General features: G+C 45.4%; 1 protein-coding gene and 1 long non-coding RNA gene across 2 annotated transcripts; both read left to right on the top strand.

The window, feature by feature from the left end:
* The first annotated feature begins 9 nt into the window (after positions 1-9).
* Positions 10-12,811, top strand: LOC130159522 (cytochrome b5). Its single transcript, XM_056361239.1, has 5 exons — positions 10-165; positions 8,462-8,590; positions 9,109-9,135; positions 11,054-11,085; positions 12,082-12,811. Exons 1-5 carry the CDS (start codon positions 10-12, stop codon positions 12,170-12,172), a joined length of 435 nt encoding a protein of 144 aa, XP_056217214.1. The 3' UTR covers positions 12,173-12,811.
* On the top strand, positions 419-8,455 carry LOC130159524 (uncharacterized). Its single transcript, XR_008825776.1, has 3 exons — positions 419-3,447; positions 3,764-5,415; positions 5,849-8,455. It is a non-coding gene; the product is annotated as an uncharacterized LOC130159524 (long non-coding RNA).
* Positions 12,812-14,406: the final 1,595 nt, after the last annotated feature.

The following is a 14,406-nucleotide window of genomic DNA, read 5'->3' as shown; positions in this document are numbered from 1 at the left end:
ACGGCCAGCATGGAGCCCGGGGAGCGCACGGAGGCCGGGGCCTGTGCGGCGGCGGAGGCCGGGCCCATCTTCACGCTGGAGGAGGTGGGGAAGCGGAACTCCAGCCGCGAGGCCTGGCTGGTTATCCACGGGCGCGTCTACGATGTCACCCGCTTCCTGGAGGAGGTGAGGCCGGGCGGGGCGGGGTCCCGGCCCGTCCCCTCAGGGGCCGGCAGGGGAAGGACGGGGCCTGGGGGGGCTGAGGGGAGCGGGGCGGGCCTGGGGAGGGCGTGTGGGGCTGAGAGGGAAGGGAAGGGGAGGGGGTGGGGGGGTGAGGGAGGGGAACGGGGGAGGGCGGAGGGGTGCCGTGGGGGGCAGAGACCCCGGGGCGGGGGGGGCTGCAAGGGAAGGGGGGGGGGGGGGGGCAGTAAGGCGAAGGGGGGGCTCCTGTGGCCCTGAGGCAGCGGGGCCTCAGCCAGCCGGCGCTGCCCGAAGGAGGGGTCCGCGAGAAGGGCCACCCGCAGGGCTCCCGCTCAGGGCAGCTCCTGGCCCTGCCACAGGTCAGGCCGGCAAAGGCCAGCTGAGTGCAAGGCTGTGCTTCTGCTCCTTTGAGTCAGCTCCTGGTTTCGTAGGAAATCTGTTCAGGCACGCTTACGTGGGAGGTGCAGCTCACCTTAAGCCACGTTACTTTGCTTCTTGTCTTGTAGGGTAAACAGTATTGGGGCTAGATCAGTGGTTTAAATTTGATGTCTCTAAGGACACCCCAGAACTTAAAGGAGAAAGTAGTGGTGATTCAGTAGGTGAGCATCACGCTGCTGCCTGGTGACCACACGCGAGTGATTTGTAAGCGGTGCAGTCTGCTGTGTGATCTCCAGTTCTCTTGGATATGGGGACAAAAATTGCTTCTAGACTCGATGCTTTTGAATTCTGTTTTTGAGAAGGTTGAGAGCAGTATCGTTAGTGTTTGGAGCTGAAAACAGAGCGGGAGGAAATGTTTAAAAAATTTTCAGAGGGCTTTAATCCCAGCTTGACAAGATACCAAACTCTCTAGCATCTACAGGGTAATGTACAAAAGTTGGTCTGAATCAGCTTTAAAAGAAGAACATTTCACTGAAAATGTACATGTTGCTGCTTGTTGGTTTTGCTTGTCTAAATTAAACTCTGATTTTCCTGCAGGCATTTGTGATTAAAGCATGTCTGCTATGTAGTCATAACATATAATGATAAAATTACCTTGGTGAAATGTATAGGTTTATCAGATAGGAGGAGAGAATGATAACTTGGCAGCTTTTTTACAGTGACCTGACAGCTGGAGGTAGTGGCTTTCTATGTAGCTTTCGGCATTTATTTATAAAGTTAGATACAAGCTGTTTTGTTCACTGGATCCAGCATCATAATGGTTGGTTCAGAATCTGACTTGTGCTTTGAGTCTTCCCCTCAACGTTTGTTCTAAGAGAGTCTCTAAGGTATTTCAGTGAACGAATTAAGGAGTGTCTTCTACTACAGTGCCTTGAGCTGGCCTTTTCTGTAGTCAGTTCTGCACTGTTTATTGCTTTATAATGAAAAATTTTGCTTTCACAGGACCATAAATGGATCCTGTCTGCTTGCTCCTTTGCTCACCAGCGTCTGCTGTTGGTACTCCAGCCCTGTTTACAGGTGCATGTGTGTCAGGTGCAGAATCTGAAAGGCTGAATCTGCTGAGCAGCTGCTCTTCTTGCATCTTTGATACTTGAGAGAGACTCTTGGCACCCAGTATGCTGGAAAGAAAAGTATGTGGGACAGTGGGATGGTGCCTGGTGGAGGCATGGGAGTTTGGTGCTACAGAGCAGCAGTCACATGAAGACTATCAGCTGATGCTCAGCTGTTTTACAGGACAGCCCGCAAGTCTGGCTGAGGTGAGGGACCAGTTGCTCATTTATGACATGCATCTACAAAAGATGCATAGTGTACTGTAGAGAGCTTATGATTGGGGTGGGAAGGAGAAGGCAGTTGCATTGAATGCAACTCTTAACTCAGGTAGCTCTGAAACGCTGGAGCTACAAGTGGGTACTCAGATTCCTGTTCCAGGGTCAGCTCACAAGTTTTCCAGAGTTTTCCAGCTGGTACGTGAGGATTTTCTGAGCAGCTGACTGCCTCCTTCTACATGCACGCCCCCTCCAATGTTTGGGCTCCCTGGCACTAGGCCAAACCTGTCATCTGTCATCTTTCAAATTCCTGAGAGAGGGCAGCGGGGTACAGATCTGTGGGCCCAGCTACCTCTGCTGATTAAATGAAATGGGCAGGGCAGCAGACACATTTTGAAGAATGCTTGTTACTCCACTAGTTTCTGAAATCTTTCATGTTTGCCTGCATCTGAAAGTCTATACAAGATCCAGGGGACATCAAAGCATCTGGCTGGAGCCAGGTTTGAAACAAACAAACAGTGTTTCTTCATGTAACAGGGAGAAGACTGGTGGAACTCCTTGCCAAATGTTGTTGTAGATGCAAGAAGGTTATGTAGATTCAGGGGAAGACCGGGAAAAGCCATTCACTGCTGGTTTCTCAATAACAAAGTGCTGTTTGTTTAGGAAGAGCCAAAACAAGCTGGAGGTTGGGACAGTACCTGCAGAAACTGTGTGCCTTGTCTTACACTTGCATCTGTGTTCCAAATACGGTTGCTACTTTCTGCTTTTCAGACTTAAGAGTTAGACAAATGTTTTCAAGATACTTACCCCACTGTGAGTGACACTGTTTCAGAGCATGGACACTGTGTAGTGGTCACAGTCTTCATCTCGGCGTTCTCTGTGTAAGACAGCATCTGGAACAGGACACCTTCAGTATTGTAAATGAGCACAGAAGAATGCTTCGCTTCCCCCTGCAGCAAGCCAGGTTTAGCAGTGCTCTGAATGTTACCTTGGGATGATATTTCACGTTGCCCTTTCCAAGCCTTTTATCCTATTTGTGTTTCTCTGGCATGAAAAAGGTCTGCTTGGACTAGGGAAAGGAAGAAGAATAAGGCTACTGTTTTAACTGCCAGCATGGCTGACACCACGCTCTGCTATGTACACCACTCACTGACGTGGTGAAACTTGTAAACATAGATCAAGGCCTAATTTATTGGCAAAAATACACTTTATATCTGTTAGTCCGCTGTAATCAGTCGAGTGACAGGGGAACAATGTGTAGCTGATTGGAACCAGGAGTTTGTGTCTTGTTTAGAAGTTACAGTTGTCTGAAACTGTTCTGCTTTAGAGCTCTGAGTTGCTGTGGCTGCAGCTATCAGGGTTTCAGTGGGTAGTATTTCCCCTTGATCCTGTGTAGTCAGTGAAGCAGTGTCTAATTGTTGCCTTTTCTGGCCTTTGGTCACAGATTATTTGAACAGGATTGCTGAACTGCACTGGAGCATTACCTTGGAGTGATTGTGTAACCTCGAAGAAGCCTCACTGCTAAAAGATTGTCGAATTGTGCTTCATGATTCCTGCAAATGAGGTACAGCAGGTCATCCATTAGCCAGCCAACTCAAAATCTGTATGTTGTTTGAAGCGCAGATCAGTTTAAACTTCCAATTTAGTTATTTAATATGTAATAGGAGTAACAAGACATTTATCACATAGCAAAATTCTACTGAATTATAAGAATGGAACAAAATGCAAGAGATCTGCAAAGATGGCAACTGAAATTTCATGTTTCTGAGAAACTGCAATCTCTTGTACTTCGGAAAGCCTGTAAGTGCCTGAAATGAAGTGTGATTGTTTGAAATCTGAGATAGCCTTATAGTGATAGTGTAATTTTCTCCCACGTCTAGGTAACTGGACCACCAGAATACATGTTATTACTCCTAATTGCAGTAGCCTAGAAAAGCAAGCGTAGGCTATTGCTAGAGCAAAAAGAGCTGGCTGCTCAGGTAGGTGTGAATTATGAGTGAGGAAGCAGAGGAAGGCAGGTGTACCTCCCCGACAGGCTCTCTGAGGTCTGGTACTCTGGTTACTGCTCACACTTAGGCCCTCACTGCATTCTTATTAAAATCTGTTGCTTTTAACTTGTGCACTTGTCTGTAATAGGCTTATTTTCACCAGCATTCTTCTGATAGAGGGATGTGGTTTATCTCCATTTTTACACATGACTAGAAGAGTTTGCAGGTAAGTGTTTCTTCAGCACACCCTTTTGTCTGTTTTCTGAGTCCATCAGATGCAGCAGCTAGCACAGCTTTGTCTTGGCATGTGCTGCTGCTTCTGACACCTGTGGCAAGCGTGACTAGAAATCTGTTTGAACCGGCTTCCAAGTGGAATAAGCCTGGGCTGTGACAACTCTAACTCGAATCGGTCAGTTGGTTTCAAGTATAGTGTTCTTCATATTCTACTACTGGCACCTTTTCTTTAAAATTACATGGTTCTAACAGAATTTACACTCTTTCCAGGCAAGTATATAGCTAAGGTAGGGACTGTGCTTGGAAGAGCTGGTAGTTTAAGAGCATTGTCACTGAGGTGAAAGTAAAGAGGAGGGAAGTATAAGATGGTTGCTCACACCAGAGGCAGCAATTTTTCAGATTCTTAACTCCTGCTGCACCAGCAGTGAGAAGCCAATGTTGGGTACTCTTCTTTGTCTTTTCGCATTTAATTCCTGTGGACTCTATCTGAAACCAGAACTCTGTGAGGGAGTAGGAGGAATGTCAGAGATCTGGTTTTGCTCATGCTGACTTGCTCCAGCTTTGCAGAGATGTTTTTTAGGGAAACCTGTTCTGTGTCTTGAAACAAGCTTTGAAGGATGTGCGGTTGATGAACACCATTTGTCTAGGTGTCTGCTTGTCATTGTTTTCTGGCTGGTATGGTACTGGCACATTATTATTGCACAGTAATACTCTTCCCTTTCCTAGCTTATTTCTCTGATACTGGGGGCTAAAAATGAAAGCTTTCGCATCCCTCCTCAACTTGATGATCTTGCATCTTACCTGACCCAGCAACCTAATTAGTTGTAGAGCTTAGTTGTTGCTTCTGAGCTCATTTGCAGTTTACAGTGGGTCTGTAACAGCAGTTGCCTGCCAGACGTATGCAAACGGGTATTTGGAGTTGCCTCCTGCAGTGAGTTTCAGCTTTGCGGTCTCGGAAGCCTCTGCTGTGTGCCTACGATTCTGATTTCCTGCTGCTTTTTGCTCACTCCTTATCCCTTCTAAAGGCTACACAGATAGAGCTTCTTCTGAGGTCTCTTGAATAATTACAGCCTTGCTGGATGAATGCAGAAGATGGGCTATATGAGCTGCTAATTAGGGAGTGCGTCATGAAAGGCAAACTTTCTTTGCTCGCCATATTAGAGTGTCAGTGACATTTAAAGTGAGCTTGGAGTAACTATGGGGTTGTACAAGGCCCTGCGTCTGCTCTTCTTCTCTGGACCCAGTTTGGAATTTGGAGAACTTGATTGAAAGATCGCACTGAAATGATGCTTCGAGCACCTGCTGTAGCTGTGAGTATTGCGAAGCATGAGGAAGTATTGGGCTCCTGACTGCAACAAGAGCAGGCTGGCCTCTCTTCTGCACCACCTGGGCCAGGGGCTCTTGAGGTGCCTTATGGTGGTGGTGGGCTGTTGCACTTCTCCCTCCAAATGACAGGGTTCTCCCTGTAAGATTGTTTTCTCTGCCCAGTGGCATTGGTTGTATTCTTCCAGAACTGGTGCTTCAAGACTATTAATGTTGCTGTCAATGTATGCTTTATTTATTGTGTATTCCGAAGGCTCAAGTGACAAGCAGGTTCCAGTTCTATTACTGTTGCTGAGGAAGACTTATGAGTACTGGCACTCGGACCCACCTTTCTTGTTGTTTGCTTTTGTCTGTTTCTTGAAAACATTTTCCAGCCATTGTTTCCTCTGGAATTACTTCTAATTTACTTTTTTTCCACAGTTTGCAACACTCTGTTTTCATGTTTTCCTGCTGGAGCTGTAGCTTTGAGAAGTTTTGTGGCAGAGTAAATGACTTCCTGTATAAATAGTCTGGGTTTACTGTTTTCTTGGGTATGACAAGGTAAGAATTGTCTGGCTGCAGTTGTGGTTGTCTAGACTAGAGAATCCTTTCAGAAATACACTATGCCAGAATGTTTTGAAGTTTTTTCTTTTGGACTGGTGTTTACAATAAAGGACAGATGTGCATGAATAGATAATTCTTTTTATTACTTGTGGATTTAGCAAGTGCATAGAAAGGCTTCAGACCCAAAGAGGTAAAGAGGAGCAAACTGTACCGTTCTTGCTTCTTTTACTTTACCATTCTTCTTGTTTGTCTCTTGTATATGCAAAGGCTGGATGCCACTGAAAGCCAATATCTGCTGCATGTTCCCTGTTAGTGCAGTGTTTTGTCTGCTCTTTTAGGGTGGATGATTAGGAAAGCAAGGTTGTCATCTTAAAATTCAGTTCTGATATTTTTCTATCTGAAATAAGATTTCTGGAGAGACATCCCTATGGAGTTCTTCTAGAAGGCTTAAAGTAAAGGGCCAGCTTTTCATCCCCTGGTTTCTGTGGATCTTTTCAAACATGCATATAAAGTAAGTAAAAGTTGGACAGTTCTGAGTAATGTGCATAGACAATCTACAGTGTCCTACTGTTGCAGCCAAGTCTTGAGGGTGTGATCTAAGGGGCGCAAAAATAATCTAAAGCATGGTCTTGCTGCAGCCTGTGTTCCTGCAACTCCCACGTGTAAAGAGAGACATGCATCCAGCTCTGTAGTGAGCTCAGTCACAGCTATCCCAGCAGATAATCGGTTCCTTTTCTTTTTTTTTTTCTTTCCTTTTTTTTTTTTTTTTTTTTTCTTTTTTGTAGGGTGGGTTTCCTGCTAGGGTAGTCCCTGGTCAGACTCCCTCTGAGATCAAGTGAGCCTGAGGGTTGGTGTGGGAGAAATGGCAGCCAGACCTGTAGCCAGGCACAGGGGGAACGAGCAGAGTGGAGTCCCACTTGGTTTTACAGCTAAGGCAATCTAATAACTGACTGCTAACCAAACTGTGTCCTAGGACTGCGGACTTTGCCCTTCATGGCTGCTGAGAAGGCTCCACGTTGATTTTGTCACATACCTGGACAATAAAGGGATTTATTCAGAATAAAGAGCTCTGGTACGAGGATTGCAGAATTGGCTGCAGTAACTCACAGGAGTAAACAACTGGACTGTGTTTGTGTCCATACTGAGGATGTTTGGTATGAGGTGTGAGCGCCAAGTGGGAGTATTTAGACTTTTGGCAGCAAAAACAGACAAGCTGAAGGAAGAGAGGCAAGGGCAACTGTTCTGTGTCTGTGGGAAGGAAAATGATATTACAGAGAAAAACAGGTGTGTTAGTCCTTTGATGTGAAACTTTGTCTAACATCTCTTCTCCAGTTCCAGGCTTGTAGCTGTTAGAGGCATTTCAGGCAGCAGTGAGCAACTCTTGTCTTCTCAACTAGCACATTTAGTGCTTGTTGCCTGATGCTCTAGAAAACTGGGTTAGTCCCTGTGTGCGCACTGAGAAGCCTGACCACTTTATTGGTTTAACTGGATTAGCTGATAGTTTAAACTGAACTATTTGTTCACACTCACACTGTGAAGAGATTGTACTTCGCTGGCTTTGTGGTTAGTGCTTTTCATTGCTGGTCTGTTCCTGGAATTATGGTATTGACGGTGCTAGAGAAGAGCCAAGCCCATCAAGGAAAACAGAGTTGCACCAGGGTTTTTGTCGGTTCTTGCTGCTTGTCTGTGACTGCCACCAACAGAAATGCCAGTGGTGTTGTGGAGCGTCCTGTGGATTTGGTACTTCTGGTGTTGCAACTTCTGAAACTCTGAAATCAGTATATGATGTCAAACAGTATAATTTTTTGTGACACTTCCCCCCACCCCCCAGGTTTTTGAGTGGTTGTACGCTAGATTGGGTTCAGTATTGTTGGGACTATGCTAGTCATAGCTTCTTAAGCTACTAGAAAACATGATGCATTTCAGCTCAGTACTTCATTCCTCATTGCACAGCTGTGTGCAGAGAGAGGCCGTTAGCCAAATACTATTATTATTTTGTAGTATCTAAGAAGTAGAATACCCTTTCCTCTGCTGATGCCTGTAAAGGCAGTGTTGTCTTGTGCTTCACTAGCGGCGGAGGTGCCTCAGGAAAGCTCTTGAGAAAAATCATGAAGGAGAGGCTCCTCTGCAAGCAAGTCTGATTTGTGCAGTGAAGCCCTTGAAAAGTTGTGTGAGGATATCCTTTCTTTTGTGTATTTTCGTGCCCAACTCAGTTATGGAATCATGGGAGGGATAGTTTGGCTATGGGGGATAAAGCTGTGCTTCCCTGTGTATGTTGGGGATTTGCCTCTCCAGGAGGATTTTTATTATGTTTCCAGGCTGTGCAGCACACACTATTCTCCATGGATTCCTGAAGGAGAGAATGGACAATTGAAGAATTTATTGCTGATGTTGGTTTGAGGCATCTGTGATGAAGGGAATAGGTTGGAAGGAACTTCTGGTACCTTTTCTATATCTAGCCCTTTGCTCACCTGAAGTCTTCTCTTCCAGCATCCAGGTGGAGAAGAGGTTTTGCTTGAACAAGCTGGTAGAGATGCCACAGAGAGCTTTGAAGATGTTGGGCATTCCACAGATGCCAGGGAAATGCTCAAGCAGTACTACATAGGGGAGATCCATCCGGTAAGGACTGGCTGGCTGTGACAGCCTCTTTCAGAGCTGGAATGAGTCTGTGTAAAAGTGTGACTCTCCTTTGTGTAACCCACTGCACACATACACGAAGATGTGTCTTGTGAAATAAGTAACTAGTTAAGGGTTTTAGGCAGTCTCTGTGTTGTCTGGGATTTCTGTTGAGGGAACAAAACCAAATTAGTTTTGTCTTTCCACCATTCAGAACAGATTTCTCACTACAATTAAATCCGGGGCACTTAAAGAAGCTAAGCTAATCGGCTCTCACCTTCGCTTTGCCTTGCAATTTAGAGTTCAGGAGGGTGAGAGATCACGGCACGGCACAAACACCAGCTTCCTGCCTGCTACAGAGGCTGTGTGCCTTTGGGTGCTGAAGGATCGACTCCTTTGAAAACCAAGTCTAGGCAATTACCCCTATGATGAGGACTGTGCACACGTCCCTCATAAAGACTGCACATTTCTCTTGAAGTCAGTGCTTATCTTTTTTCTTCTTTTTTTTTCCGCCTTGACAGCACGATCGTAAAAAAGAAGGTTCTAAGGTAAGCTGTTGGTGTTTTACTTTTCTGTTTTAATTTAATGCTATGGAAACAATATTATGCTCACAAAATGAATAACGGAGTTGTCACATGCCTTTTTTTTTTTTTTTTTTTTTTTTTTTTTGGCACACAGACACCCCCCCACCCCCTGTGGGGGTTGTGGCTTTATGTTTACACAAACTACAGTAATGAATGAATCTTCCAAGCAAATTATACCTCTTGTTTTTGTTCTGAACCTCAGCAGTCACCTTAGTGTGAAATTGGAAGTGGTTTTTTATGCCCTCTCTCCTCTGACATCAGCAATGTTATTTCCACACCTTGAGCCACAGACCATTTTTTTTGCACTACTCATGATGTTCTGACCACTGAACTGTTAGTGTTGTTACATTCAAACCAGGAGACAGGCACAGCCACCGTAGGGTTGGCTGTAAAACAAGAATTCTCTGTTAACTGCCCTGGTAATCATTGGTATTGCTTAAAACTCAGGTACTCCTGGGTTAGAACAGGGCATAGTGTTGCAAAAATGCTTTTGAAATGGATGGGGAGAGGGAAATGGTAATAAATAGAATCCCATCTGAGAGGTAAACATGAGCCTTGCAGCTGGCTTCTCTTCTGACTTGGCTTGAAGGCTCGGACCAGGCACAGCTCTGCCTTCAACAACACTTTCATTAGATGTTGTTCAAAGCAGGGCCACTTGCAGAGCAGCAGGAACCAAGAAGGAAGCTGTCAACAGAGAGAGCGGCAGCTGAAGCCCTTGGGAGCGTTTGCTCGCTGTAGTCAGCCATAGAAAGAATAACCCAGGCTGGGTAAAGCCAATGCTTAGTTATAACATGGGGCCGCATGGTTATGCATATATTCACCTTAAAATGTGTTTAGTTCAGCTCCGTTGCATAATCGCATACCTAAAATGTGCATAGAAATGAGTAGTAATCAAAGTAACTCCCTTGGATATGAGTTAAATATTTTTTGAAATATTTTTCTCTTCTGAGGAGGAATTCCAGAGTTGTGTACAGCTAAGGTCTTTCTCCAGTGTACAACAGCAGCTTTAAAATTATACTTCGGCCTGCTTTTAAAATAGCAGGAAGAGATAGAAGTCAGTAATGTAACAATAAATAGGAGGGACCCACAAAATAAAAAGTCATACATGTATACTCTTGTGATGCAGCTCAGAGGTAGCCCCCCACGGATAAGTGTTGGTGTTTAGCATCCACTGGATGTATTACGACAGAAAAGCAAGCACTAAGGCTCTCAAGAAATGGAGATAATTCTCTTTAGGATGGGCAGGAAAGGTGATTTTGGGTTGGTAGGCGTTGATTAAACTGGAGAGCTGCAGCAGCCACCAAGGAAGAGGCTGTAGAGCTGATGAAAGGCGAAAGGGGAATTTCAACTGACTGGAAAAAGTATTTAAATGTGCAGCTTTATGAAAGGAGAACTATAAAGTTTGGAAACAGGTTGCATGCAAGGGAAGAGTTGAAGAGCGTGCTGTGGCTGTATGTTTCAGTGGTCAGGCAGCAGGATGGCAAATGGGGACGTGGGCAGGGGTTTAGGGAGGGGGTGACAGTGCTAGGATTATCTGTATTGGAGCGCAGGTTATCATCCATTGCGTAAAAAGGAACAGACTGCTTTCCGAGGTAATGAGCAAGATATATTTTTTTTTATTTTTTTTTTTGAGAGGGGTGCAAGTTCTAGTGTGAAGTTGATGACTGGGTGGGAGGGATTGGGTTAATGGAAAGAATGTGGAGGTGAGGACAATGGCAAACATCCCCAGAAGCACCTGCACCTGTGACAGAGGGTGTTTGGCAGAGGAGGGATGGTTTATTTTTTCTCCATGTTCGTAATCACGTGTTCAGTCTTGTAGTCTTATTAGCATGTGTTTAATGTTTCTTTTTTCCCCCTGCTAACTCCCTCTTTCCTCCTTCAGAATCCAAGTATGACATCCTCAGGCCAAGCAAGGTATAGTATCTTCTTATAGTAAGAGTAAGAAATGGAGGGGTTAGGACTCCCTGTTTGTAGAACTGCGTGTTAACTCCAATAGGCAGGAAAAAAAGCCCAGGGATATCACTGCACGCTCCTTCCAGCAATAGTCCAGATGTAACTTGCCGAACTGCAGCTCACAGAGTTAGCTGCCAGGGCACGCACCTCCCTTGTCGGATGTGGAGACACAGCCGGTGGCACCAAGTCCCCTGCTCACTGGGCAGCACAGGCATCCTGGTACTGTGCAGCTCAGATTCTTGTGCGTTCGTGTTGCGTGGCTGTGGCTGCAGTCCCTTTGCACTGCAGTGTTTGTTTGCGTGGTAGCTGCAGGTCTTGGGGTGACACAACACAGTCGTGTGGGTTTTTTTGGAGGATCTTTACCATGAGCAGCCCCATTTAGTTGAAAATCCTTACAACCAGAACAGGGCCCTAGTCTTTTGTAGCTGATGCAGAACTTTTTTTGCTAAGGAGGCTGCGGAAGGTGAGCCTGTGGCCTCTGGTTTATGAGTGAGGAAGATTTATTGTGGGATAGCTGTAGCAATTTCCATCCTTGAGTCAACTCAGCTGTTTGTATAGCACAAATTACAGTCTGACTTTTTTAAGGAAAAAAAAACCCAACCCGCAACCCAACAACCAACAAAATAAACCCCAAATTGGTTTCTGTATGTGCCAGGCTGGAAAATTCAGCAATCCAGCAGCTGTTTTTTAAGCCACCAAGCGGCTCTTGCAGCGCAGGGGCCTCAGAGGGGCCGGGCAGAGTGCTGGGTGCAGGGACCGTCGGTGCTGCCCAGCCCGGCGAGCCGAGACCCCTGCGGCTGGTCTGCTAGCAGCTGGAGACAGGCCCCAAGAGCTGCCTGGATGAAAACAGACGTGTAATAAGTGATGAACATCTTGAATGAATTATTAACTTGATACTTTCTTCTGGTTTATGTTGTGTTGTATTGTTTGTGTTGTGTTTTTGTTTTCTCCCTATAGTTTCTGGTCAACGTGGCTAATTCCCATCTTTGGAGCACTGGTCATAGGTTTAATGTATCGCTATTACATGTTGGATGGGAGAACCTCTTGAACTGACCTTGCTGGGACCTCAGAAAGCCTGAAAGAGAGGGTGTGAGAGAGAGCGCATGCATGCAACACGTGGAGTTCTGCTTCCCTTAACCTTTTCTGCCTTGCTTTTAGCTTTGAGCCTGTCAAGTGATGTTGATATCCATGGGACCAAGCTAATACCAAACGCTCTCTATCCTAACTCTGGGACCCGCAGACCTGTCATGCTTTCCTCTTGCGGTCGTGGGGCAAGTGCAACTTCCCAGCATTCTCTTATGTGTGTGTGTGGTCCCCTTCGTGTGTGCGTGTTCGTGCGCGCGCTCTCTCTCGCTCTCTCTCTTGCTCTCTCTCTCACTCGCTCTCTGAAGTAAATCACAGACAACCTTTTTTCTTTCAATGCCTTTTCGTTAAGCCAGACAACGTGAAACAGCTGCTAGTGAGCCTGTGGATTTGACTCAGTCCTTCACGTAGCATTGTCAGAAATAAACTGCAAATTGTCTACAGTCCTTTCCAGAAAAGATATCGGGAGATTTGGTTCCACAGTAACTTTCCCAGTGCATGCAGGCAACACTAATTGGAGCAGCCAGAAATTGTTAGCTTTGCTACCTCTTTCTGTACATGTCTGTTTTTAACGGTTAAACAAATATAAGTATTTTAAAAGCGATTCTGTTCATTTTGTAATATTTGTACTTGTCCCTTTTAAAATGTATATTCTGTGAAACAATTTATACCTTGGATTCTGGTTTGTTTTGGGTGCTTTTGTGCTGCGTGCGGCAATGCCAGAAATGGGAACTGACATGCGGCTTCTCAAAATGCAGTTTTTTCTTTCTGCCTGAGGTCTTGATCCAACACATATATTGGAAACAGCTCATTCTTACTGTGAGTGTGCACCAGATGGGGACGGACACACACACAAATAAATCCAGTTTCTTCTCTCTAAGTGAAAAGGGAAAAGAAATCCATTTGGGATTTGTGCATAATGCTGGTTTTGTCTTGGAAATAGAGGAGAGTATTCCTCTCTTCTGTTTTTGTGTATTGTGTGGTTGGTCTCCAACAGAGCAGAGACAATGTAAGGTATGCTTCGAGCACCCAGGCATGAATCTTTCCAGCACATTGGTCTCTGGCTTCGGGATCTGCTAAATAGAGGGGACTCGTGTTCTGGTGTCCGATGCCCTTCAGCAGTTCTTGAATGGCAACAAAAAGGGAAGCGATACATTGTAGGTTGTTGGTTTTCTTCTCTTTTTCATGAAACTACTCTGTTCCCTGGAGGGTCACGTAGAAGAATGTCTTAGATGTGAAATTACAGTCTGCCTTTTTAAAGACGAAGGCCAAGGAACTGCGTAGTCACTGGGAAGGGAGAGCACTGCTGGCGCTGCATTACTCCCTCTACTCCTCCAATGGGCCCAGGCCCCTCGCTGCTGGCAGCGGCATCTCCTATTTCAGCCCGTGGTGTTTTAGCAGAGGTGCAACAGAAGTCCCTGTAGAGGTCTGTCTTCCCGCAGGACTTTTTTTCACTGCCATCGATTGTTTTCTCTCTTGCGGTGAGTTATCTGGCCAGGGTAGCCTGAAGTTCGCCATAGCTGAAGCGGCATTTGGCTATCCTACTGCAAGCTGTGTTTGTCCCTCGTCCTGCCCTGGCTGCTTTGGTGGTCTAGTTTCTGTTTAATCTGCCCTAAGAAGAGTTTAGTAGAGGAGTATAAATCTGGCTTTTCCTTGGTTCAGTAGGAAAGACATGGGAAATGCTCTTTAGCTACATTTGAAAGGATAAAGGTGACAGGCCATGCAGTCATTCATTAACATAGGTCTTAAACTTGGAAATGGGTTGGTCAATATAAGTTTATGGAAAACAGATCTTATCAGTTCGAAATGATACTTTTATATTCCAGATTAGTCACAAGTACGCTGATGTGCTGCTGATACACTGATGTGCTGCTGAGGCTTCTGTAAGGCATTTGAGTTGGTGCTGCAAGGTATATTGCCTGATTTAACAAAACCAATACAAAAATCCACAAGGACAAACTGAAAACAGAAAGATTTGATTTACCCGTGCAAGGGCAATAGCTGGTGAACGTGTTTCAGATTCACCCCAAAGAACAATCTGTGCTGGTTTAAGACTTAGCAGTGACCTAGGAGGAGACAGATGCTCCATGGAAAACCTGGCACTGTCACTGCAGTGGATGAATGCTGTGACTATGCCTTTGGCTGGTAAAAATCCAGAGAAATGCCATGTAAGTGATTAAAAGCTTGGAAACTTATTTA

Source organism: Falco biarmicus, chromosome 15 (genome assembly GCF_023638135.1).
Source record: "Falco biarmicus isolate bFalBia1 chromosome 15, bFalBia1.pri, whole genome shotgun sequence".
NCBI lineage: Eukaryota > Metazoa > Chordata > Aves > Falconiformes > Falconidae > Falco > Falco biarmicus.
Note: the sequence above shows the minus strand (reverse complement) of the source record. Positions and strands in the feature narration are given on the sequence as shown.